This window comes from Toxotes jaculatrix, chromosome 21 (genome assembly GCF_017976425.1).
Source record: "Toxotes jaculatrix isolate fToxJac2 chromosome 21, fToxJac2.pri, whole genome shotgun sequence".
Taxonomy (NCBI): Eukaryota; Metazoa; Chordata; class Actinopteri; family Toxotidae; genus Toxotes; species Toxotes jaculatrix.
The window spans coordinates 16419698-16447104 of record NC_054414.1 but is presented as its reverse complement, the minus strand read 5'-3'; the positions used below and the strand labels follow the sequence as shown (position 1 = coordinate 16447104).

Here is a 27407-nt window from a genome sequence, read left to right as displayed (position 1 = left end):
CACAAAACTAACAGTGACGTCTCTCTCTGGTGCTTCTGAGCCACTCTGAGGAGTTATTTGGCATCATATCTCTCCCAGATATATTTAGAAAGATGCCCTGAAGAGGTTTAGACTGGGAGGGAATGGCTGAATGGCTCCAGTAAGACAGGCTGGGAGAGGATGAGAGAGTTAAGGCTCAAGAGAGGCATGATCACATCTTATTACGCATGTTGATTGCAGACTGTATAGCACATACAAATGGGACCTGGATTGACCAGTTAGGTGCTAAGGTAATGAGTCCCAGTGGCAGCTCTGCTGGGTTATTTTCCAGTTTCCAGGGAGGTGAGGGAGCTTTCAGGGAACTAAAGAGTTGGCATGAGCATGTCAGACAGATAGATGCTTGACTCTCTGCCACATTCCTCTCTTTTTTTCCTCTCCATCTCTCCCTGAAGTTCCTCCTTCAGTTTCTATCACCTTTCACTCTCTCTAATTCCCTTTTTCTCACTGCTGCTGGAGTCTCTCCCTGGAGAAAAAGGTGGTGTTCAAAATTCTGATTGGGTTTGTACAGTGACCCCCTCCACCCAGCTGAGGAAGGCCTATGGCCCGCGCCATTGAGCAGGAAGACAAAAAAAAAAAAGAGGGAAAAAACCTCAATGACATAATTAAGTCACAATAGAGTCAATGGGAAAATAGAGTTACCCTATGGATGTGGCTTTATGATTCCCTGTGGGCTACATTCGTTTCAGTGAAGTATACACAAGAGACAGAGAGATGGACTACATTCAAGAGCCCATAACAAAATAATGAAGACATCCATCATTACGTGCACACAGCTTCACAATAAAACATATGAAAAATGGTTGCAAAGATAAAGAGAATGACCTCCGACTGACAAATGGGAGAACCAAGTCCATCGTTCACAATGGCACCAAATATCTTTTGCCCCATGGCTTTTCTTTCCCTCTTGCTACACAGGATATGTGATTCTACAAGTTCAGCTCTGACAGTTCTGTCAATGGAAGTGATGGCTGGTGGTGATGCCGCTGCAGCAGCTACTGACCTTGTAGCCCTGGTTGATGCCATTGATGAACTGAGGGTTAGGGGCTGTCCACGTAAAACGGATAGTTGTCGAGTTGACCGCCTCGGCCTGCACGTTGCCTGGGGCGATGGTGGGCACTGGGATGGACAAAGAGAGGAAGAAAAAGGGAGAAAAGCATAAAAAAAAGTGGACGGGCAAAAAACAAAGGCGTGAGAGCGCCTCTCAGTTGACTGGTAGAAGTCTGCCTGTATTTATTTTGATGTCAGTATTGATCGCTGCTGTCAGGGCAGATACTGCCATCACTCTCGTTCTGATGACACTTACACCTAATACCAGGGCTCTCTGTGGGTTTGTTTGTGACTGTGTGAGCTGCTTATGGATTAGAGGGGGATGTCACACCTTTGTGTGGTCTTTACAAAGAAAAGTTAAAGGTAGTGCAGTTGGACAACAGTCAGCACTGGCTTTTAGTAGAAGATTTCACCCAAAGCTACATAACATTGGATGCTTACTAGAGGATAGATCATCACCGCACTTGCAGGATATCACATCCCAAGCTTATTGAACATGCATATATTTATCATACTTTAAAGAGAGACTTAATTAAATTCAACTAATATAAATGCACACTCACTGAAAATTCAATAATAAAGACAGAAAATAGTCTGAAAATCGGCTGATTTTTGATCCATAATACTGGTACGAGTGCTTACCTCCCTGCAGGGTCCACTCAGTGACCTTGTGGCTGAAAACTCCCAAACCTGCCCCATTATAGGCAGCCACCTCAATCTCATAGTTAGTCCAGATAATGAGGTCCTCCAGCAGCAGGTTGGTCACATCTGGGCTGGAAATATTCTTGATTTGGTAGTCGACAGGCAACCCAGTGAGACGGTACCTGAGAGACACAGACACATACAGAACAGGACTTTTAAGTGATGGACGTTGCTACAGATTAAAAACAATAGTGGCCTGTTGTGCATAAGGGCTAATATGTTTGCTGTGTTGTTTCTCTGAATTTGATGGTTTAGATAAACCACTGACAAAGAAAGCACTGCATAGTACTTTCTTTGCTTCACCCAGGGCTTGCAGTACACAAGACCCCCTGCTAGGGGGAGACAAAGCACCAGCAAACCAGCCATTAAAAACCACTGAGAGCACTGACTGTTGCCTGGAAAACACCTGCTGTTTCATTTGGATTTAATGAATAAAAAGCCTAACAGAAAACCAAACTAATTACATGTTGACAAGATTTACAGTTTGGCATATTGCTGACTGTCTATTAGAGTCACGAAAGTTTTCTCACAAACTAAATTATTTCTAAATGCAGTGGTGTTAAGTGACACTGTAGGGGTTCTCACATGAACCATACTGTGTGTGATTTAATTCCTGTACTTTACCATTGTAAGATTATGTGCTAGGTTTTGGGTGGGAGGGTTTGATAGTATGTGAAGGTGTATATGATGTGCTGCATAACAGGCTTAGGATAATATTTCAGCGTGAACAGGGATCTTACCGGACAGTATAGCCCCTGAGGATGCCGTTCTGGTGACTTTCCGGTGGAGGCTGCCACTGGATCATGATGGATTGGTTGGTCCGACCACTAGCGATGACATTCTGAGGAGGAGCACTTGGGGACTCCTCTGGAAGAGAGACACTGCAAAACACACCACACATAAACAATCATGTATGCCTGCACAGATACGAAGTGAGTGGGCAGTGAGAAGGAGCATTAAAAGGATATTTTCATTCTGAAAATCATCGTGAACACAGAGCTTAAGGTTTATTTAAGCAAAGCACATAACGCTTTGAAAACAGACAGCTCAATCAATTTATCATTTCAATTTAAAACTAAATACCAGGATAATTTTGGTTTTCTTATATTGCTCACCATCTGAGAAAGTCACAGGGTATCTGAGCTATTCAACCTCCTAACACTATATATCTAACCTGACAAAACACCCTGGGAGAAGATGTGTATGAGAGATGGAAGTGAGATCAGTGGCGGTACCAAATGGCATCACAGAGAGTTTGGTGCCAGGCCCCCCTGCAACACATAGACAGAACCCCACCCCCTGTGGCTCTCCTCTGGCTGGGGAGCTGGCAGCATGAGGTAGTGTAACAGACTGGTCGGGGGGCGGAATTGAAGTTGTGTGAGGCCACAGAGAGGCCAAACCTGATCTCGCCTCAAACCAAAATCCCTCCTGCAGCTTTCAGAATGTGCGAGCGAGGGGGTGTTTGTGTATGTGAGCGTGTGTTTACATGTGATTGTGCATGTTTGTGTGTGTAACCGCTTTGGTAGGCTCACACCTATATCCCTCTGCCGTGACTCTTGACTGAAGCGATCAGTCAAACCGGTTGTCTAGGAAACGGATTTCATGAGCACAATGTACAATTTACTAACAACTGCAAGGTTCTGAGGTTATGTTCCAGGTGATTATTATTTTTTTGACATTTCTGCTTTGAAAAGAATCATACAACTATACAGGAATGTTTTGGTGAATTTGAAAGCAAAAGAATGAATGAAAAAGCTCAACTCCCTACGCAGAAAAAGTAACCGATTCCAATAACATGAGTCGAAGGAAGAAAAAAAGCTTGAAGACCCCTGCACAAAGGCAGCTGTATATTTTGTATATATAGTGTTGATGTGGGATGGTAGGAATAGGTAAATGAATGTGGATGGTAAATTCTAGGACCTCATTGTGTGATATCTGTCTTTAGCTCACCGCTCTGTCTCCTTGCTGAACTGTCCCTTCCCCACATCATTAACGGCACAGAGGCGGAACTGATAGGATCGCGCCGGGATCAAGCCATTGACCGTCACTGCTGTGGACTCTGGCTCAATATTGGCCAGCAGGATGGCCCAGGGAGCATCTAGAACAAAGGAAATTAAATTTTACACCTTGTTCCACATGTACACGCACATTATTCATTGCTATGCTAACCATTCACCTTAACATCCCTTAAAATGTAACATTTTTGTAAGGAAGGACTCTTTTAAATTTCTGGTAATTTCACTAATATTCAGAGGGGATTTTCACTTTCATGCCTGAAATCATTTTGTCATGGCGGGTCACATTTTAAAATTCACATTCATTTAAAAAAAACAAAAAAACAAAAAAAAAACATAAATTCATACTGAGAAAAAAAGGAGCAAGGGAAACAGAACAGTAAGAGCACAACGTGCTGCAGATTACAAGCTGAGCACAGAACTGCAGAGCGTCTGGGTAAGTTGAACATACTTGTTACATGCAGAGCTGTGAAGGGATAGACTGTAGAGCAGCTTACATTTCCAACTTAAGATTAAAAGCATTGATGGACATTCTTAATTAGTCTTATTGATCATGCTTTTAAATTCTTTTTCAAGTTCTTTGCTGTATTTGCTTTGCAGTTCTTTGGGAAAAACTTATTAGACCCCTGTCTGCAGGGAAAAAAAAATCTAAGCATGCAACTTTTATTGTCTTTTACACTCACTGCTGCAACACTGATCCCATGAGCTGAGGTGCCTCTCCCCCAAACCCAACTCATTATAAATAATTTATAGATCTTCAAGGTACGTAAACTGACACAAAGGGTCAGTGCAGGTAGGGAAGAAAGACATGGATGCAGAAGATGGACATGACGGGAAAAAACTGGACGACTTACTGTTCTCAGAAACCTCCAGGATGTAGCGTATGAGGGGACTGTTGCCATCAAAAGGCTTGGCCCAGGATAGGTCGATGGCTCTTTTTTCAGATGTGCTCAGCACGGCTGTGGGGTTCTCTGGGGCATGGGGCAGCTGCCTGCAGGGAACAGCAGGACAAGTTTGATAAATAAAAGAACCTGTCCTATCACAGCAAATCCTCCGTGGCCAGCGAGTTACCAAGCATTTTGTCCTTCTCTGAACGTCTCTTGTACGAATCTGAAGTGAAGCTGAATGTTTTATAACACAGAGATCAGTTAGGTGATGATATGTGGTGAGACAAGACAGCAAAGATGGTTCCTTGTCAAGATGAACACACAGGCAACCAAAACGAGATAGATATCACCAGAGGGGAGAAATGGATTGAAAGGCATAAGGAGACAGATAAGAAGAAAATGCACAGACAAAGGCATGAATAAATGCAGCTAAAGCTGGGGATCATTAATTCATTCGGCCATAAATTCAGATAAGCACAGACAGATTGATAGATAAACCTTATAGCAATGAACGAATACAGACAGTAACACAGTCAAAAGGCATCCAGCCAACAAGACGGCCAACAGGGGGACAAAGAAAGACAAAAACAATCAGTTAGTCAGTCAGTTTGGCAAACAGAAAGTTACATGTCTCATTCATATTCAATCTAACCTTCCTGCAGTGACTCACTGTGTGCCAAAGTGCAACATTACCCGGCAAAGTTTTGGAGGAAGATAAGATTTGAGATGACAAAAACAATACAGAAGTGTTTGTATGTGTACGAGTTTGTGTGTGTTGCATCACACGTAGGGAATGGCGGAGGGGGGTCCCCCGGGGCTGGAAGTGTGTCGGGTGAGAATGAGGACAGGGAAGGTGAGGAAGAACAGGCGTCATTTAAGTGGAAATGAGTCAGAGGTGTCAATAAGAACAGGCAGAATGGCAGTGAAAGGTTGGCAGTGGTAAGAGCATGTGTGTCTGGGTCTTGCATGAGTGCGAGTGTGTACATGTGTGTCGGTGTACACGCTGTCTTGCTTCAAAGAACATGTTCCTTCCTGTGTCTTTGCACTGGAGAATATTGGAGGAACGAGAGTGTGAGAGAAAAAGGGAAAGCAGAGAATAGAAAGCTAGGCAAGTGACGAGGGTGAGGGGGGCTTACCTGACACGGAGGTGTGCGCTCCGGGAGTCGTTGCCGCCAACGGAAGTAACTCTGCACGTGTACGTGCCTATGTCACCTGACCAGGTTTGGGAGATGTGGAGGGTGCCATCTGCGTCCAGTCGCATGCGAGGAATGGACTGCACGTTGATAACTGTGCCCTCTTTCTCCCAAACATGCCTGGAACACACAGTCATCAGTCAGTTTTGCTGCTGATGGTACTGTCATCATCATCATCATCATCACCACCATCATCTGCCGCGTCTTCATTCCTTCAACAGCACCAGTTGATCAGTTCTAACACAGTTGCTTTTAACAGAAATTATGGTATTTGTCAATCTTGGTATGATTCACACATTTTTTTGTCCATTGTGACTATGAGTCACAACACAATACCACTCACTATTTGGGAAATGCGTACTCAGGAAAGAACACTTTCAAATAAGGCAAAGAGTGCAAGCCTCCTACTGTTTTCCAAAAAGCTTCAATTTAACAGAAATAATCTCAAACATTCGTCTTTGAGTCTGACCCGAGGGACACACAGAGAAGTAGCGCCCCGGAAATCATTCTTGCCAAATTTTCCATTTTCCAAATTACTACAACAGAGGTGGTGAAAAATATGTTGTCATGATCAACAGTCATAATGAACAGAAATATGAGAGTAAAACCCCGGCTGACAATTACTGAATTCTTATTCTTATTTATTTATTTATTTATTTTTCAAAATAAACACAACCGAAAAATGCAAGGCAATTTGAACAGACACAGATTTGATCTAAGCAGCACGAAATGAAGATTTGCTCAGATTTTGCAAGGTGAAAATTCGCTTTGCAGCCTGAATGTACCTTTAACCTTTTTTATAGGATAAGTTGGGATGTGAACTATTATATAGCCTACACTTGAATGTCAGCTTTAGATGGTGGGTTAACTCTTCCTGACAGTAAAGCAATGAATAAAGTGAGGTTTGCGTTGTCTTTTGTTCCTCCACAATCTGAGAGGAATATGTTATTAGTGAAGTATTTCATCTTTCTCCCCTCTGTCTCTTCAAACTCGCCATCAGAGCTGCTCTGCATACATATCATAGCGGCTGACAGCTGCATATCAAACGCTGAATTCCCACTCATCAAAACTGCACGGCTCAAACGTAGCTTCAGATGTAGCCTTCTCTTCTGAGTAGAAAGGGACAGAAATGGTCTATTGATCACTACTGATGTCGGCCACGAGCTTGAATCTCAGTAAAACGTCTGCTCTGATGGTTGTGTGTGTTGCTCTGGTTTGTACTACAGTTGTAAGCTGCAGGCGTGTGAGAAACACGTTTGTAATGATATACATGCACGTCAGTGGTTAACAAACATGTTTAACATGTGTAGGTGTTTGCTTTAGTACAAATTATATGTCATGGTCACAACACAGTGTTTCTGTGTTTGAGCCGTGTTTTTTCTGTACATATATGTATGTGCTAATGTGCATACAGTGGAACCCTTAACATTTCTGTGGGGGAGCAATGCAGCACGATACAAACAGGTAAATAATGACTACTTTGTGCTTTGTGTACTTTGTAAGTGTAGAAAATTACTAGTTAACAACGAAAGGTGTAGCAAACAATGTTTGATGATTTATAAGCAGAATGCTCAGCTGTTGTGCATTGTTAGGTACTTTCAGGTATACAGGATAACAAATAAATAAAAAGACATGATGTGTGCAAACGAAATTTAGCATCAGTGGACTTTCATTCAATCACGACTATTGTAGTTTTGCCAGCCTCAGCAAGATATTGCTGAATGACTGCAAGTGGTCCAGAGTGCCAATGCGTGGCTTTTCAACAGGCCCTCTTTTATTTCTTTACATTGACTCACTCCAAAATTTAGAATCAAGATTCTACATTAACATGGTTTGGCACCCACATACATTAGTAAATGTCTCTGAGACCTCAGGTCTTCTGATCGGGGCTTGTTGGTTGAATCTCACTTCTGGCTCTAAACCAAGCGACACTATAGCTTTGTGACTGACGCTCCTACACTCTGAAACTCAGCCTCAGACTTGTGATCAGTGGAAACTGTGTATACCTTTAGAGGGTGAGGTTGGCAATATTCTGCACTTTTTGTTAGCATCAAAAAATTCCCTGGAAAGATCATCTTATCTGTGTAGCCAGAGCCTGCGATAGTTGTGCCATAGAGCGTCGATGTGACCCAAAAAATGATGAAAAACATCATTTAGACGCAGCGGGTGGTGAGTCTGTCTCACATACAGCGTCCTGCTGCTGCCCTAAATAATCAATAGTCCCCAACAAATGCACTATTTATTCATGCTTAACTAACATTTGCTAGAAACTACAGTGTCCAGCTGTTTAGAATTATTTTTTTAAGAATGAAAAACTATTGAGAGATGGACTAACGCTGCTCTGTCAGCAAACGCTGCTCCATTTGCTGAAAGTGAGAAAATTATAGAATAATAAAAGCAGCTACCACTACCACCGTGTTTAGACTAACCTTTGTTTCTCTCTGTAAATAATGTTATATAAATTAACTTAATTTACTTAATACTTCTGTGTTTTGAATGTATCCTTACCTGACAGTTACACTGGTGTCATGTGTGACTCCACAGGTCATAATGGCTTTAGTTCCTTTGATAACACTCTGGTCCTGAGGTGGGGTCGTAATCCGGGTCCGAGCTGTGGAGACAAAAGGAAGACAGGGAGACAGCGATGAGGAAAGCGAATGAGGAAAAGAAAACAGCCCAACAAAATGTTCTTCCTGAGTAGAATACGAGAAAAAAAAACGACAAATGAATTTCAGAAAACTCATTTCAGTTGAAATGACATGCTGCTGGTTTGTATTTTGTTCCTTGATGGTTTCTTGGAGAAAACACCCCAATGATGAGTCCAAACTTGCACAGAACAGTGCTTTTGTATCTGAAGGAATTGAGTGCAGCTTTGTTATTTTATGGCACTACCTCGTTTCCCAGTCCTTGCTGAACAGACATGCCTCTCAATAAAACACCACCACTGTTAAGTTCCTGTTTCTGAATGAATGTGAAGGATTTCTTGGGCATTTACCACACAGAACATCAGGCGCGAGCAAATTTTAAAAGAATATGAAAGACCTTACCCATCTAATCCCTACGCACTCACCCCAGACCACGAGGTCAGCGGATGCCTCGTCAATGCCCCTGGAGTTGCTCGCCATGCAGGTGTAGGTCCCAGCATCTGAGATGTGTGAGGGGGAGATGAGCAGGCTGCCTGACTCCAGCAGGGTGAATCTGGGCAGCTGGACCGAACCACTGGCTAACACGCGCTCACCTTAAGTGTGTGCGAGAAGGCGGAAGAAAAAGAAACAGATGAGGAAGGAGATACATAAATGGAGGAAAGAGGAAAAAGTGGCAATCAGGGACAGAAAAAGAGAGGAAGGCGGATTGTGAGGAAAAACAAGGACAGTGTTTCCTTGATCTGCTATTGGGATGCAAACATGAAAAGCCTGGCGCAGAGTAAATCCTGGTAAAGGAATCCAATCAGGCTTTATTTGTTAAGCCACGGCAAACTATAGTCCCATGTGTAATAGATAACAGACATCATAATCCCTAGGTGTGTGTGTGCATGCGTGCAACAGAAACCTTTCTGCCAGGTGATAGCCGGTCTCGGAGCACCAGAGGTCTCGCAGTGCAGGATGACTGACATGCCGTCAATCACTGTGCTGTCGGAGGGTCCGGCTGTGATATTCGGGGCAATGCCTGAGGGGAGACAAACACACACGCACAGAATAAAGAGAGAGCTCACTACAGTAACAAGAGAAGGTAAGAGGGTTATAGAGATGAGAGAATAACTGTCTGTGGCAAAGCGCCACTTCAAACGCGTTTCTTGTAAGCGGCAGTCTGCTGCATCTCAGTGTTTAGTTGATGCTTTGTCCCATTAATTCTGCACAGATTGACACAGCCTTCACCTTGGTGCCACAACTGTATGCTGCTGGTCTATTTTTTGCACTCACAGAGATAGTGAATATAGGAAGAGGAGAAATGAAAATGACTGAGGGAGAAGCACAGACGGAAAGAGAAGGCAATATGTAGATAACTAAAATCCCTATCTGTGATATGCAATAAATCAAAGCTTTTATAGGATGACAGAAAACTGTATCACTCCCCAGTGGGAAGGAGGAGGAGGGAGTTTGTCATAGGAGCAGTGCTGATCTCAGGACAGAGGAGGTAGGACAGAAGGAGAAGTGGGGACATTATTGTGTTCAGGAAAAGGGAGATGATAAGATGAGATCTGGAAAGAAGGGAGAGAAGAAGATGAGACAGTCTCAGGGAAAGGGAGAGAGAGAGAGAGAGAGAGAGAGAGAGAGAGAGAGAGAGAGAGAGATAGGAATGGAAGGGATGAGTTGGCGAGAGAGAATATCATGAATTCTGATAATGTGCTGCAACGTGGAGTGAAGACAGCAGGAACTGAGACAAAGTGAAGAAAATTAGATGTCAGAAACTTGTCAAACAAATGCACAGCAAGAGCAAAATTACCAGTGATTTTCACATTCCGGGAGAGGCACATCCTCAGAACAAAAAAAAAAAACAAAACACATGTACAAATTCACAGTCGTTTAGGTGATTAGAGTTAGGCAGCAAACGGGGTATTAATGCTGAGTCTTTTTTTCTGGTAACGTCAACTTTATTGGTTTAGGCCTAATTGTCAGTTTATGTGTGAAGATTCAGAATTTCAAAACACAGTTCTTAACTACCGAAAGAACGCAAATACATTTTATTCATTTCTTTAAAACTAAATAATAGATGTGAGGGAATTTTGCTCACAACAAACATTACATCAAAGAAACACTACTGCACACGTTTTCCCCCAGATGTGTTCAGTAAATCAGTGCTGCTTGATATCTCCCACTCTTGCAATATTGACACCTGACTACAACAATCCAGTCACGTTATTATAATAGCACTGTCACACGGCTATTGCATTCTTGTCGGACAAAAAATACACAGTGATGGTGCATGTCAAGGTCTGGTATAAATTACATGTGGTGAACATGGTGGATGTGGGAGAAAGAAGTATTTTTTAGTCGAGTTTGTGTAAAATATAACATGTTATCCTCCATTAATTAAATAAACAGAGGAAGTCAATGTAACTCCATTTAAATCACAAAATTGCCACTTCTCTCCTCCCTTTTTCTAGGCTGAACTCCTTTCCATTTCTGAAAAGCAATTACACCTAATCTTTTCTGAATCTGACAAGGCGCTTGAGAGAACTGTGTAAGGATTTAATACTTTTCTGTAAAAAAAAAAAAAAAAAAAGTAAATGCTGAGTTTTAACAAAACACATCGTATTTTAACAGCAATAATTATCTGTGGAAAGTCTTTAATGGCAAGTTCGTGGAACACTCACTGGTAACAGCCAGGTATGTATTGGTCTGAACTTCTCCTGCCAAATTTCTTGCGAAGCACTGGAACATCCCAGTGTCATCGGGCAGGAGGCCGTTGACCTGCAGGCTGCCTCCAACCAGGACCCTATACCTGGGTGTCTTCACTGGGTCGATGGGCAAAGCATCCTTGTACCACACAATGTCTGGCTGTGGTACTCCTGGAGAGGGTGAGTGAGGGCGAGGTTTACTTCCAGTGTGTCAAACATCATTTTTCACTGCATTTTTCAGTATGAAATTATTTAAATTCAAAATTGTTAAACATTTCTGAGTATTCTGACACTCAACATGCTCTGACATGCTTGTACTAAAATGCACACATTCATATTCATACAGACACAGCGCTCACCCCGTGCCTGACAGGGAATGTCCACCACCTTCTCCATCTCGGCTGTAATATGTTTCTCTGGTTCCTTTATAAACTGAGGTGGCTCTGAGGGAAAGAATGAAAAGAAAAGACATGAGAATAAACTGATAAAATAAGAAGAAAGATGGCAAACATGCATTGCCACATCTCACAGAATACACAGTGTCTGTAAATCATAAATTGAACTAAAAATATTTTTTTGCATTACAATGTGATGATTTTGGGAGCAAACTTTTCATACCACAGCAGAAAATAATGAGATTATACTGTGGTTTTATTTAAAAAAAAAATTCAGTAATTGGTATTCTGTAATGGTTTTAAATGTATTCTTGGTGAGAGGAAAAGACTCAGCTATATCAAGGGAGAAGTTCACCACACCTTGTGCTTTCAATCACATCACAGCCTTGAAAACATCAAAGTGTTTCGGTGGGATGGAATGAAAGTGACTCGAGCAATGCTATTAAACAGTTTCTCGAGGCCAACCATTAGCTTTCTCCCTATTTAAATCAATTACACTTTCCCCTCACTGCCTTACAAGTCCCCAGCTATACATTTGCAAGATTCATATGGTGAGACTTGTAATATTTATATCAATTTCATACCAGCTCTTTAGTTTGAATTTGCAAGCCTAAATGAAGTTTACTCCCACACACGTGAATGATTTATGTAGCTAAAAGTAGAAACACCAGTTTTTCATTTAGGTTGTTATGCTGATATGAAAACACATACAGCAATTATGCATTATGACTAATCACATTAATTTCTCTCTACCTTACGTATAATAAGAAGGCCTAAAAAACCTTAACCTGAAGGACAAATGCAGAGTGAAAACAAACATTAAGGAATCCTGCTCCAAATCTCGAATTTAAAAAAATATCAAAACATACTATAGAAAAGGCAAAAGCACAAACACTGAGGTAAGTGCTGAAAATATCAAAACACAAACAAAACATGGGGGAAAGGAATGATGAACCTATTTTTACTTAGCAGCAGCAAAAAATACTGAGGTTTTCCCATCAAGGCTCATTTGGATTTGAAGCACGTTTCCTTAATGTTTGTGCTTTTACTCTTATATGTGTTTATGTCCTAAGGGGCCACTGTAAAAAATGACTTAAGTAGTACTTGCAATGCATTGTCTGATTAAATCTGCAGGGATTTGGTGATAGACATTAACATGAATGTTTGTAAATGGCATCTTTTTTTTTTAAATACTGCCTTTGTCCTCTGAGAAAAGGAGGTGTGAATTGGTGTGAAACCAAAGTGGTAACAAGTGTAAGATACAGTCATCGACAAATGTGCATGTTTACAGACAGATGTGAGAATCCTGCTATATAATCCTGCTAGTGCTAATACAGTGAAAAACACAGGCAAAAGTACATTTTAACTTTCTTACCGAGTACATGCAGATAAGCCCCAGCACTGACTGAAGGCACGCTGCTGCTGCGGAGAATGGCCTCACACTCGTAGTAGCCGGAATCACTCACCACAGGACTGAGGATGGTCAGCCTGCGGCTGAAGTCACTCAAACCGCTGGTCACCAACACACCATTCTTACGCCAAGAGATACTCAGCTTGATAAGAGGTCTACAGAGGAAAAGGTACAGTGTCAGAAATGTTTTAATCTTAGTCTCCTCATGTGTTTTTGTCCATGATGATAAAACAATTCTGCAACACTGGTCCAAATTTGATTTCTCTCACAACGTGAAACATTTTCATTGACTTGTTTAACATTAGGTATAGAAATCCAAAAAGATATCTGTCTGTGGCCAAACAAAATAAAATTTATTGGAATTAACTAAATTAAGTTATCATTCAACACCAAAGGAACGTATTACTTACTGTGCAAAAAGAAATAAATGTTTGTGCAGTCCAGTATATTTTGTTATGTTAGGGTAAAATGGCCACTGAAAATTTACCCTCCAAGTTTAGAACCAGTTTGCTAAAAGGTCATTTCACACAACAAACAGACAACAAACAGACACACATGAAAAGGCCCTTGTGATGGACAATCCATGACACGCTGCAGTCTTCAGTGGAATCATAATGCTCAGTTTGTTCTGGATTATCCTCAGTGACCTGAGTGAACTGACCATGTAACAAACTGCTCTATGAACTTGCAGTTCCAGGGCGTTTACCTGGCATTGGCCACGCACTCCATCGTGACCTCTGAGGTGCCTGTGACCACGCTAGTATTCCTGGGAGGGATGATGATGGTGGGGGCAATAGGGTCTGCTGGGCCTCCCACATCTAGACAAAGAGACAGAGCGGTTAAGCACAGAGCAAAAATAGATAGAACTAGAATTATTTAATGGAGACAAAATATAGAGAGTCCACTGGAAGGGTTTCTCTGGACGGCGGTGTCCTATACACGTCATTTCTACCCAGTGCACTCTGTGGGTGCTCATTGTCGTGAAATATTGAAACTGATCGGTGCGCACACAGTATCTGAGTTCTGACAGAGAGATGGGCTGAATAGGACGAGACAGTGCACTGACTGTGTATAATAAAATGTCTACTGGAGAACCACAAATGGGGATAGAAAAATACAGCCTGACCAAGACAAAGCTGAAGGCGTGTGAGTGCTCACACGCACGCATGCACACACACACACACACACGTTTTCATATGTGTATAAAACTCTGCAGACTAGTTCATGTCTGTGTGTGTTTGTGTTGTGAGCATCAGGGACCAACAGCCGGTGGCAGGGAGAGCACAGTGTGTGCGCGCGTGTGCTGCTTGAGATGTGCCATGTCTGTGAAAAAACTCACACTGATCCATCAATCCCATCATGCCCTGGGAGTGTGCTTGTGGCTGCACATGTCAGATGTAGCTACAGGGGCTGTCATGGCTAAATCTCACCAATCTTGGGTCATTAGACGCCGTACATGGCTGCTACGTTTGCAGCGATAAACACACACACACATGTTAAACAAGGTCAAGGTTTGACTGCTAGTCACAAGGAAAAAACTGCAGCGTATTTTAGACGGACAAACCTATAGTTTAAGTGCTTGAATGAGCTGTTATGCATTTTGAAAAGTATGTCATGAGATGACAATGTCAATCAATGTCAATCACATGGAACTGGGGTCAGGTGGTTAGGCTAGCTTAGGATAAAGTCACGATGCAAAGGAAAACAGTAGGATAAGACTTTCTGTCGGTTTCTAGGCAAAGTTTTGCTATACACGTCCTGACTCCAGGTTCAAAATTTTTAGTTTTGTTGAAGTTTAAATCAAGTTTTTAAACTTTGTAGTGAGTATGGAATCTGTAACATGAAGAACAGTAGTCTCCTCGGAGTTCTCCTTGTCCTTAGCTCTCGCCAAGTTCTTAGGCGAGTACTGTCGGAGCCAGGAGAAGCTCATGGGAAATGCAGTGTCAGAGGCATCACTGCGGGAACAGCTGCTGTAGCAGATACTGACAGCTACACGTGCACATACAGTAAAAAGCAGGCACTCACTCAATCACACACAACCCTCAGCACTGGCTCTCCCTGCAGCCTGAACATGGATGTGTGTGTGTGTGTGTATGTGTGTGTGCGTTTATGTTTGCGTATGTGGAGCATGTGTGGAATGTTCATGTAAATGCATGGCATGATTCCACGAGACCCACCGAGTTGAGACCTCCCACTAGGCTCGCCATCTAACCTGAACCAGAGTGTGTGTGTGTGTGTGTGTGTGTGTGTGTGTGTGTGTGTGTGTGTGTGTGTGTGTGTGTGTGTGTGTGTGTGTGTGTGAGTGTGTGTGTGTGTGTTCTAGCACTGGTATAATCAACTCTGCCACTGTTCTTCATGTGCCACAGGCTATTTTTGCTCCCTTGTGTTGTCAGCTGTAATATCTTACCCTCACCCTCCTCATTCACTTCCATACTGAACTCCAGTCTACCATGTCATAAGATGCTGTCTGTCAGGTTTCCTCTTATATTTCACTCTGCTGAGCTGGAGCCAACTGAATTGGTTTGATTTGTGTATCTTGTGTTTTTTTTTTTTTTGTTGTTGTGGGAGCTAAGGACGCTGGTGAATATTAAGAACTACTTGGCAGCAGTATAGTCTGTCAGTTCTCCTTCCTCTGTGTGTATGTCTGCAGTTATGTGTGAATATGGTTACAGATACAATTCAGTGTAATATGATTAAACCTGATCATAAAGACTGAGCTTCTTAGATGTCCCACAGTGGTAGCAGAGGTACTCAAATCCTTCACTTGAGTAAAAGTAGCAATACAATAATGTAAATAACTGTTAGAAGTCCTGCATTAAAAAATTTACGGAGTAGATAGAAGAGTAAACATATAATGGGTTGATTACAGTATGTATTTATGAAATATTTGGTTACTCACTCTCTACTGACAAGGTGATGGGCTGGCTGGTCTTGTTCTCTCCGTTTTTGTCATTTACTGCTTGGACGTAGTAGCGCCCGGCATCTGGCGCCACTGTGGACAGGATAACCAGCGTGTTGTCCAGAGTAATGGCACTACAGAGGGAACAACCACAGGACAAAGACAGAGTCTTCAGACGATAATGAAGTGGAGAAGAATCCAGCGAGACTCACTAAGATACTTTCAAGATCAAGAAGAAAGAAGCTTCTTAGGAAAAACAATACATTTCCAACTTTCAAATGTAGCGTTTGACTGCCTAATTAGTGCTAAGACTTGTTTGCGTCACATTTGATCCAACGGCTGAAAAGGGCATTAAACATTTTAATTACACTCTTCAAGCAGCATTAGGTATATTGATTTACAATGTGTAAACAATGTGTTGGTGCTGACTGAGCAAGGCAGAATTATTGACAACCTCCCCTGTTCATACTTGTCCTTATGGTCTGCTCTGAAATATGATAGCCCTGCATTACAACCCAGAGCTTTTAATTGGCTATTTGTACCCCTCTGCTTCCTGTGGCCTGCATTTTGGCAGCCAACCTCATTTGGCAGGAAACAATAGAGTCTGCTGAAATGATGCCTGAATAAATAAACACTGATCCATTTTTCAGCAGGTGTCCTATAGGGGCTAATACCTGGTGTGTTGTTGTCTCTATCAAGTCCTCCCTTGGACTTTCCCTTGTATATGTAGCAATCACTGAGGGAGAAATCCCCCTCCCTCCTCCCTACCACCTGATGTCACAGCCCCCTGACTATGTTTACAGTCAATATTTTCTGCCTGTTCAACATGTGGATTTCAGATGTTCCAACTGGGTTCCTTCCTCCACATATACTTTTTCCTCTATCCCTCCATCTACTGTTCCATCCTATTCCCCCTCTCTCATCTACCCCCTCCATTCCACCAGGTCTTGAATGTGGTCGCACATTCAAGAATAGAGAGAAGAGAGACAAGAAAATCCCACATGCAGTACACATTTAAGAATAAACTCATGTATTCATAAAACCAAAAATACACATATTTCTGACATTTGTGACACGGCGGAGGACACAGGCACGGTTACACAGCAAAGTACAAATCTCCCGGTCACAGAACCATCAAGAAGCTTGGTCTGTCAGAAAACTACTATGGGTCATTCAAATGGCTGTGGCTCGCACCTACCCTCTGTACTTTCTTTAAAGTTTCCAGAGCTGCTGGCAGCATTAATCTGGAATAACAGCAATCTTATATCAGTGAGAAACAAAACATCTTTGGTCCCCTGTAACCGCTTCTTTTACAGATGTACTGCAGATGTACAGACATACTGTAATTGCACCAGAGCTTAACAACTACAACCCCTGTCATGTGCATTTAAGCCATGTTCCTGTTCCACTGCTGATGACCTCTTCTTTCTCTCCTCCTCCAATCTAACCCACTCCACTTCTCCAACTACTCCTTCCTCCATTCTGACCTTCATCTCATCAGTGGGGGATTTAAGTACCTGCTGTGCCTTATCAAGGGAGCAAGAGCACTGATGAGAAAGCGAGAAAAAGAGATTCAAATGGTATGAACACACACAAAAAAAAGTTCTCAACTCTAATTGTAGCTCCAGAGGGGCATGCAGGAAAAGAAACACAGCGAGAGAGTGACATGCTGTTTATGCTGCATATAGCTACCTGTGCTGCCGTTAGCATTACAGTATGATGACTTGTGAGATCCTTCTCCAGAGTGATTAATTTTCAAATATCTGAAAGCGGCCGCAGTAACTGGGATCATTTGGGATTCACCGTGCATTCTGAGACTGAAAACAGTCTTTCTAAAGGGGCTGGCAGGCCTCAATGGCTGCAGCTTATGATCTGTGGTAAATATTTAATGCTAGCTCGCTGGAGCGGTGACATCCAGGACGCACAGCTATGAATTATGGATCCCTTCAGGGATGTGGGCATAACGGAAGTGTCCAAAGCGCTGAATGAATCCCAGGTGACTTCTCAGGACCCTTCTAAAATGGGGACACAATCCAGGGCTCAACTTTTTTACCAGCTGCTTAAGAAACTCTTGAGGATGAATATACAGTCTAGTGCTGCTAAATTATAGGAGACAGATCTTTACAATGACCAGGGAGCAGGCAGCCAATTTTCTCTGTGACAATGTCAAGCAATGTATGAGGTGATCTCACAAGCTCTTTCTCTTTTTTTTCCGCAGTTTTTGTTTTCCTACAATAACCCCACTCAGTAACTCTGTCCAAGCACCTGCAAAAGCTTCGACTAATATTTCACCCTCATCCACCGCAAGTCCTGATTTCATCACTGGAAGTGGGAGCAGGAGGCAATTTTTCCCCCTGCTAGTTGATTTTAATGTACTTCCCTGCTGAGCATTCTCTGCCCTCAGCCTGTAATCAGGGCTGCTACAGTGGGGGTCACGCAAAACTTTGTTACACAGCGTGTTCAGCAGATCTAACCACTCCCCGTGCTCGCCGGGCCTCAGGGATCAAAGACCACATGATGCAGGAAGAAATTAAAAGTAAGCCAATTATCCAGAATGGCTTTACACACATAACAAGGGAGCAGGAACAGAAAGAAAAGAATTTGGCTGAAAGAGCAAATGAAATTGTTCGGTTTTTGACTAGCTTCCTGAAGTAATTTCTTGTCTTAGCATCTCATTCTCTGTCTGAATGAATTTTGGTCATCCTTATTCAACTCCCCAGTCTCTCAGTGGTATTGTGAGCAGCTGTTGGAGGCTTGCTTGTAACGATGGCTTACCACGTACCCGGCACGGTGCAGGGATTTATCAAGCCACAGAGCTGAGAAATTTGGACAAATCAGATATGTGTGAACATGCCTCTGTCTGGTTTTTATGTTTATTCCTGCATCTTTGAATGCTTTCTCTTTTTATTCCAACCCAATTTCCTTTTCCATTATTATTCTCCAGAAAGAGCTGTGGTCCACAAGAGAGCCTGGCAGGCTGGACAGCTGCTCAGAAACATCTTGGCCAACTGTGCAGCTTTATGCACAACCCCAGTTTTGCTTGCAGCAAGAAGCTGTATTAGTCTCATATTCAATTACTTTCTTCTGGTTCAATTCATTTATGTTTATGTTAGCATCAGGGGTGGGTTGTTCAATGACTGCCAGCCACATGATGATTCTGCAGCACTTTAATCAATAATGATGATGAAGATTTACGTTTGATTGAAACAGAGATGGAAGTTTAAATGTTTCATTTGCCACTAGATGCTTCCCTTGTCTAATTTTCATTATTACTAATAAATTTCATTATAGCAAAATTAGATAAACAATGATCCAGGCTTGCTCTCTTTAATTAAGAACACATTGTCCCTGGACTCTGTATTCTAAAACACAAGCTTAAGAGCATATCTTTGTGTCTACTTCACCTGCTGACTTTGTCAGTTTGCATGCATATCTCATCGTGTTAATCCAGCACTGACACAAGTTGACAGGTTGCCTGTTCTAACACACACAGACGCTCTGGAGTGTTTTGGCATCTGTAGTGGCTGTCCCTCTCTGTTGTGTGTGTGTGTGTGTGGGGGGGGGCGGGGGCTAACCTCGCTCCACAGCCTCAGACTTCCATTACATGCAGACAAATGGCCCTGCTCGACTGATGGCCCGCCCCCCAGGAGACAGAGAGGGGTTGGCAGGATCAAGCGGCTCACATGCCTGGCTAAGGTATGAGTCAAACCACAGCCAGTAGACAAATGACGGCAAAAGAAAGCTAGAGAGAGAAAGAGTGAGAGCAAGCAGCAGGCTACGTGACCTATTGCTCAATAGACCTGTGATGAAAAAGCCACAGCTCCTGGGGATGGAGAGATGGAGGGGTGAGAGAGATGAGAAGAGGCGAGGGAGTGTTGCTCAAGAAAAAAAAGCCACTTGTTTTCTCACCAGGGGCGTGAACTAGAGATTTGTGGCTCACCGTTCGCTTTCTGCTTCCCTGTTGCTCGTGGTTGGTTGAGTGTTCAGAAAATCAACCTCAGTGAAGAAAGAAAGGGTGTCCCAAATACCAGGTCAAATGGTGACATCTAAATGAACTCAAGACCACTGATGATCGGCCTGGATTTGCATTTATAGCATGGAACATAAGAGGCTATCCCTAAATACATCCACCAACTGAAAATAAAAATTAAATGCATCCGTAGATACATGAAATTATTCACTCAAGACTTATTTCTGTGTTATTAGAGCTGCTTGTCCTTGACATCCCTTCCATTTTGGGGGGGTTCATGACTAATGCTGGGCAGTTGGATGTAGGGAAATGCAGAGGAAGGGCTTGGCTATTCACTGGCCCTCGTGACTAATGGGGAATCCATAGCAGACTGACAGAACCTGCACATCACAGGCAGGGGCCATTAATTGATCAGTAGCTACAGCAGATTACTCAAAGGAATTGCAATGGGAGTGTGTCAGGGATGTCCTCCCACTGACTCCTCCAGGTCAGGCTCTTCTGTGTTCTGTCTTAACAGACACCTCTACAAGGTTGTTTTCAGTGTAATGCAGATAAATCCATGCCAAAGTGTCAATGGAAAGTTTCAGGCAGAGAAAACCAGGTAGTGGGTAGTAAGTTGTTGTCAGAGTAGAAATAATGAGAGGATAGCCCCACAACTCCTGGCAAATGTGTTTGCTGAAGGGCCTCTGATTATACACCACATTAAGTCTCCAAAATAACACAACAAATCATGCCAGCCAAATGGAAAAGACCCTGCCAAATGCATTCCCATTCAATAAGGGAAGAATGATGACTATTAGTGCTAAATAAGTTCTTTTTCTCCTTGTATCCTACTCTACAACACAAAACAACAAAGACATGAGGGGATCCATTGTAGGACAGATGCACCCAGACAGAGCTGCACATTTTAGCCTTGAGTCAAACAACGAGAGCACAGCAGACCATCAGAGAGAAACACTACAATAAGTGAATCCGCAAGTTTATGGGTGTGCTGTGAGTGAGAGCACAGGAGTCTTTGCCTACGCCAAGAACGACAGCTGCAGAGGCCACATGGCAAAGAGAGAGCAGTCACAGTCCCACATTGAGATGCTGCCTTGCCAGGGGGAAAGTGACAGCAGGGAAGCAAAAAATACAGTATTCTCTAAGTTTCTGTGGGCTTCCTTTACACATCCAGGGTCTGGCTGGTGTGTTGTGTTTACACTGTACTATGTATGAGTTTACATACATCCCTGACCCAGAGGGCAAAGTTCCAGTAGCCTGTTCAATTTGGGATCCCTTTCTAATCTGATAAAATATTGTATTTGAAACAGGCAAATACAGTGAGCTGTAAAAAAAAAAATAATTTAATGTTACCACTTTTCTCATTTGCATGTTAAACATTTCCACACTTTTTTCATTTTATGAGTTGTATCTCCCAGGATACCTCGAGAGTCAGAGTCAAGGATGGTAAACATTTTAAAGTTTTATTTCTTCTCCCTGGTCATTTACGTCATCATCACAACACACTGGTTTTTAAATTAAATTTTATCATTTCTCTCAAAGCACAGGTCTACCACAACCACTTCTAACAAGTGAATAGCAACCACATAAAAAGTAATATAAACTATTATTATTATTATTATATAATGTAATAATTGTCTGATTTCTTTTCTATGATGTCATTCTGATGCTAGGATACTGCAGGACATAAGCACCTTTTCCAGGTTTCTGCTCATTTTCTGCCCTGTGTGCAGGTGTCCCATCAACTCCAGCTGTGTAGCAGCAAAACAAGAAATATGACGGTAAATGTTATCATGCAATGACGATGAACACACTGAATAAAAGGGAGAGTTTGACTTCAGGAATGCAATGTACTCTTGCTCTTGTTTTCCATTACCAGTGACCTGGTTGACCAGATGGAAAAGCGGAATGCAGCAGATTTCAGGCAACCAGGAACAAAAATGTTCTCACTCTCAACTGTTGAGGTAACTCACTGGGTTCAGAAATGTGTAGCTGAGAGGCTGAGGTATCATGGCACACCTGTTTGTAAGTGATCAGAGACAGATAAAACAGGGAAACGAATAACCAGGCTACTCTTGCTCCATGTAAAAGCCATTTTCTAAAAATGATCAAGAATAATTAAATGCCTGTAAATGAATTAAACTCTAAAAACTAAGAAACTCCTTCCTTCTCGCATAAACAAACTCCCTAGGATTTTAAGGATTTACATTTGATAAATAAATTTGATATTTGATTTAGATTTGAATAAATTTTATGAAACCCTAATCCCAGTGTTTGGGCAGTGTTTGCAGATAAAATTACACCTAGTATGTGTTTTGAGGTGTCTACGTGTCATTGCTAAATTTGAGCAGGACCTGAGACAGTCCATGCAATCAACCAGTGGCATCCTGGTGTGATTTCCTAGCTTCTGCCACCTTTCTACTGCAAAAAAAAAAACATCAGACAAGAGCAAGACAAGACAAGAACACCCTGTCCTACTGTATGATGCAATTTGAAGAAGCAACGCAAGCAGCTCTCACCATTTGGCACAGCACAGGCCAAACTGATCACAATGTGAACGTAAACACAATGCAACCGAAGATGTAGAAGTACAACATCCTACTGAGGATGTGTGAATTTTATTAGCTGTTAGATTGGTTGGAGGTGATTACCACAGTTATTCTGGGTCTGGTCTGGCTGTTTTTTCCTCTCTCCACTATTGCCAAGGTGTGATTAAGCAGCACACAGAGAAGCAGCAAGACGAACCCCTGGAGAGCTGGCAAATTAAAGTTATGACACCTGAGGAGAGATGGCAGGAGCAGGGGACAATGAGGGGAGGTAGAAAAAAGGGAGGGAAAAGCACGAAGTGGGAAAGTAAGAGAGATATTGCAAATGAAACAGAAAACGGTCACCATGGTTGTAGTCGATGAAATCTTTGTTTTTCATTCCTCTTCCTTCCCTTCACCATGGGGGGGGCAGTCAACACCTGACGCACATAGATCTTCCAGATGGGATTACCAGTCTTACAGCGACTATAACCATTATGTATAGAAGCCCGTGTGATGATGTTTATAGAGACCACACAGCTGGAACTGACCCTGGAGAGCACTAGTCCTTGGAAAGAGCCTTCATCAAGGTAACATTTGCGGTGCAGCACAGAGCTCTCTCTTTGGCATCTCCCCCCACTAGTGAGACTTTGATGCCTCAACAGAGTCAACGCTCGTGGCATGAATCAAATTCAATTAAATGATTTTCAATAAAAAAGGCTGTCTGTTATCTATGGCACTCATTTGCACACAGTGACCTTGGTAGTGCATGCGGAATTAGCATTCTCAGAGCTAGAGGGTAGCAAGCTAGGAGGAAAAGAAGCAAAGCTCACTCAGTGGGTGGCCTATAATGGAGGCAAAAGGACTGATAAAGAGAGAGAGAGGAGAGATAGACACAGAGAGAAAAAATAAATGAGACAAGAAGAGAGAAAGGGGAAGGAGCTGAATGAGAGAAATGTGAAACTAATACAAGTTGGAACCTTCTCACCAACACTGTCAACAAAGTATAATCATTCATTAAATTTTCATAACAATAATCTCCTCAAATACCAACTAGTTGGCACCTTAATACAGACCCTGAGTCCACACGACACTGTTGACCTTTTTCTTAACGACTTCTCAAAAGTAATCCACAACAAGACAGAACAAAATCGAAGCGACCGGCCTACCCACGGCCATCCCTGGCCTTCAGCCTCTCAGTCAGTCTGGGCGCTTGTCTCATTGTCATTCTAGGTCAGGGTATGATTACTGATGATGAGGAGCTGATAAGAAAGATTCACTCTAACCAAGGGCGAGGTCACCTCCCACTGCGAGGAAATGCAGATGTGATGAGTTGGGAATAAGTGCCTTTTTAATACACCTACGCACAGGTACAGACAGACAAGGTATTCCCACACAAAGGCAGGAACGTGTAAAAAAAAAAACCCTGTACATGTGCTCAGTGAAAGAAAAAGCCAGTCACTGAAAGAGAAACAGAAGCACTATCACCTTGACTGTAGGTGTACAATATAGCCAAATGGGAGCTGTAATATCAATATAGACACTGTGAAAAATTATTATATTGTTGATTAGTGACTCAAGGCTATTTGAGCCATTAGCTGCTGCCAGCATAGCACAGCTGCATGTACAAAGGGATGGTCGGCCAGGCTGCATTGTGGGTAACTTACAGAAAGAAAAACCATGTAAGTAAAGCACCAAAACTGGCCACTGCTCCTTCCTTGGGCCACAGAGTAAATCAGAAAGAGAACACCTCTTTCCCAATCCACCTCTCTATGTACAGCCCTCTATTTTAAATGAACAGAACAGGAAAGCAAAAGAGCAATCCCATTCGGGGCTGTCAGCAGCTCCAGTGCTCACTTGCCCTACCGGGCACTGATAGCGTTGTACGAACACCACCGCTGCTGGCTGGCAAACACTGATAGCTGACCTCAGAAAACACAGCCTCCAATTTTGAGACCAAAATGAAGAGAGACATTGAGGAAGAAAAAGAGAAAGAGACAGAGACATAGATAAGCTGAGATAACACTGTTTGGTTTAGGTTTTCTTTTGAAATGAAACATGAGGAACAAAGAGGTGATTCCGTTTCACACAGTGCCAAAACTGCTTTGGTCTTGGTCCTCGTTCTGCAGAAGAAAATCAAACTCTCCTTTACCACAAAATGTATCAAGATGAATGACAAACGACAGGCAGGAACAAAAGCTCTCAAACTAGAGAGACCTCAAAGAACAAACAAAGCACCAGTACCAGTACTCACAGAGTCAAACACAGATACAAAGTAAAGCACAAAAAAAAGACTCCACGCAAGTGGAAAAAAAACAAAAAAACAAAAACCAAACTTACATGCGGCTGCTGGGTGGAATCTTGCGCCCATCTCTGAACCAGGTGACTTGTGGCTGGGGGAAGCTGCGAATGCGTGGTGCTGGGATTACGGCGCCCTCTCCCTGAGAGACTGACTGGGTGCGTTCACCTTCCTCGAAACTGCCCATAACTACAGGAAAACAAACAAACAATACACATGAACAAAAAAACAGCACGAGGGACTAAGAGAAAAGTGTAAAGTCACGGGCTAAATTTCCCTTTCTTTCATGAATCTGGCTTTTGGTGCCCACTGAGCTTTTGCCATCTGCTTTCTGTTCTGCAATGTTACATCGAGCAGCTTTGATGGACAGCGCAGGGTAGTTTCCATGGTTTCCACAGTACACCAAGAAAGGCTAGAAGGAAGCAAGATGTAATGACTCACAGAGGGGGCACAGAGGGGACGCTAAATTGACTGATATTCATATTCTGTATCCTCCTGCGTGGATGCATTGAGGGCAATCAATCTTGATCACACTCTAAATGTGTGCATTACTCAACATAGTAGATGACCAGCGCTGCCACTGTTCTATCATCTCCTAATACATTTCATTTGTTATAGTGCTTTCATTCGTCCCCTGCGTCATAATGGGCCTATCTTAAAAGCCGACAAAAATACTGTGCTAATATTCCTGCTCTGTGCTCGACCTATTTGTAAGCGAGATCTATGGGCAGGTTAAGAGTTTCTGATGGACTTTGGCCCAACTTCAATTGTTATTTTCGATCTCAGCTGTGCAGTTCTCTGATTCAGTCATACTGGCTGATGCTCACTGTAAATCTTTTTAGGACAGCAGTATCATGCAGACTTTGTCTTTTATTCTCCCAGTGTTGTCGGAAAGAGAAAGTGTAGACAGGTTTTGAGAAGTGACGACTGAATACCTTAACATTATTATTATTATTTTTTTTAGCTTCTTAAGAGGTGAGGAGAGGATCATATATCTGTCTTATCAATTCAGCAGAAACAATAAGGAAAACTCTGCTGAAATCATTTGAATATTACATCAAACACTCAATTAAGTTCTAACACACTTTAGAAATAATAATATCTTTGAAACATGTAGGGATCTAGGTATGGGGCTTTGAACTAGAGATGTTGGAGTGGTTGTGCATCGATGGCAATCTTTTTTTTCCTCTCTCGCTCTCTTTCAAAGAGAATAAAAAAGGTAATCTGGCTTTGCGGTGCAGCTGTGGTGCTTAGCTTAAATGAAAATCTGGGAAGTGTGCAAATCCCCTGACTTTGATCTACAGTTTCAGCGATGTGATGTCCTCCTCCCCTTCCCTAATCTCTAATGCCTCGGCATGTTTCCCTTTCTCCGAGGTGTGTCTTTGCAATCCTAATTGTGCTGCTTCAATGAAATAGCTTCCAAAAGAGATCTCCCCATCTCTCGCTTTCTATCTCTCCCTCCCTCTCCCTCCCATCTATCTCATCCATTTCTTCTGCAGGTGTCCTTAATTCTCCTTTTTACTCTGCCTCAGTCTCCATACCCCTTCATGAGCAACTGATGAGGGGGAAGAAGAGAATTATGGAAATGGGAAGAGGTGGGAATAAAGAGAAACAGAATAACAGTGGGGTGGAAGCCAAGAAATAAATAGAAAACAGTGGTGGCCAGACAACAGACAAAGTCAAGAGAGAGGGAGGAAAGCAGCAACAAAAAGAAACTGTGATGGAAGCAACAAGGCGTCAGACGGCTGGAGGAGAGAGAGCATGCAGAAGGAAGGAGCTGGTTTGCGCAACAGTATGTTTGCCCAATACTAAAGAAGTGGACCGGTGGGACTGTTTTCTCCCTCCCATCTCTGTCTCTCTCACGCCTGGTTAGCTGCATTGTTCAGTCAGGTACAGTGGTGTGTCACATCCACTCAAAAGTCGTCGGAACAAGGGGGAAGCCAATGAACCTGGCATACCCTAGGAAGGCGGGATAATGGGCTCAGGACGGTTGTGCCTATTGGTGGTGGGGGTGGATTCGACGTGACAACACTCCAGACACCTTTTCGGCGCGTCTGTAATAGCTCGTTAACAAGACGAGGGAGCTGAGTGGCCTGAAACCGGCACTGGAAATTTTCAGAAACACGGCGCATGCGAGCCCCATTTTTGCCAAGAAACGACAGATGTTGTTGACAAAAGGGAGAGAATGAAATAAGCGGCGGTCATATTGAAATGAAGCAAAGTTAAAAACAACCACGGCAACAATATCAATCTAATGAGAATGCTGAGTGGAACAGCTGTCCGGGTTGATAACACCCCGAATGAGATGCAGGTAGATCTTTCACCCTGCTAGCATCTGTCCCTCCCTTGTCAGTCCTTGATACAAAGGCAACCAAACAGAGTGTGGGCATACTGTGTACTCTGCAGGCAGTCTCACACATACACACTCTCTCTCTCTCTCTCTCTCTCCCTCTCTCTCTCTCTCTCTCTATCATCCATTGATTTATTCATCCATTTGGTCCATTCATCTGTGTTTCACCTGCATCCCTTGTGGATACTTACAGGCCACCTGTACTTCTGTGCGCCTCTGCAGAAGGGCTCCCACTCTGTTTCTGACGATGCAGCGGTAGAAGCCAGCATGGGAGCGGTCCAACGAAGGGATTAGGTACCTTTAATAAACACATGTACATAAGACACAGATTAGAATT

At 42.7% G+C, this 27407-nt stretch overlaps 1 protein-coding gene across 1 annotated transcript in view; it reads right to left on the bottom strand.

The window, feature by feature from the left end:
* sdk2b (sidekick cell adhesion molecule 2b) overlaps window positions 1-27407 on the bottom strand; it is a 71024-nt gene that overhangs the window by 31086 nt on the left and 12531 nt on the right. The window contains exons 2-17 of the mRNA XM_041029515.1: window positions 27262-27368; window positions 24762-24909; window positions 15927-16060; window positions 13734-13845; window positions 12992-13182; window positions 11581-11664; window positions 11198-11392; window positions 9433-9549; window positions 8954-9121; window positions 8392-8494; window positions 5827-6003; window positions 4658-4794; window positions 3739-3886; window positions 2529-2669; window positions 1729-1910; window positions 1040-1155 (exon numbers count right to left, since the gene is read on the bottom strand). Of these exons, the coding sequence (XP_040885449.1) occupies window positions 1040-1155; window positions 1729-1910; window positions 2529-2669; window positions 3739-3886; window positions 4658-4794; window positions 5827-6003; window positions 8392-8494; window positions 8954-9121; window positions 9433-9549; window positions 11198-11392; window positions 11581-11664; window positions 12992-13182; window positions 13734-13845; window positions 15927-16060; window positions 24762-24909; window positions 27262-27368 (2260 nt within the window). The remainder of the gene's footprint in view (window positions 1-1039; window positions 1156-1728; window positions 1911-2528; window positions 2670-3738; window positions 3887-4657; window positions 4795-5826; window positions 6004-8391; window positions 8495-8953; window positions 9122-9432; window positions 9550-11197; window positions 11393-11580; window positions 11665-12991; window positions 13183-13733; window positions 13846-15926; window positions 16061-24761; window positions 24910-27261; window positions 27369-27407) is intronic.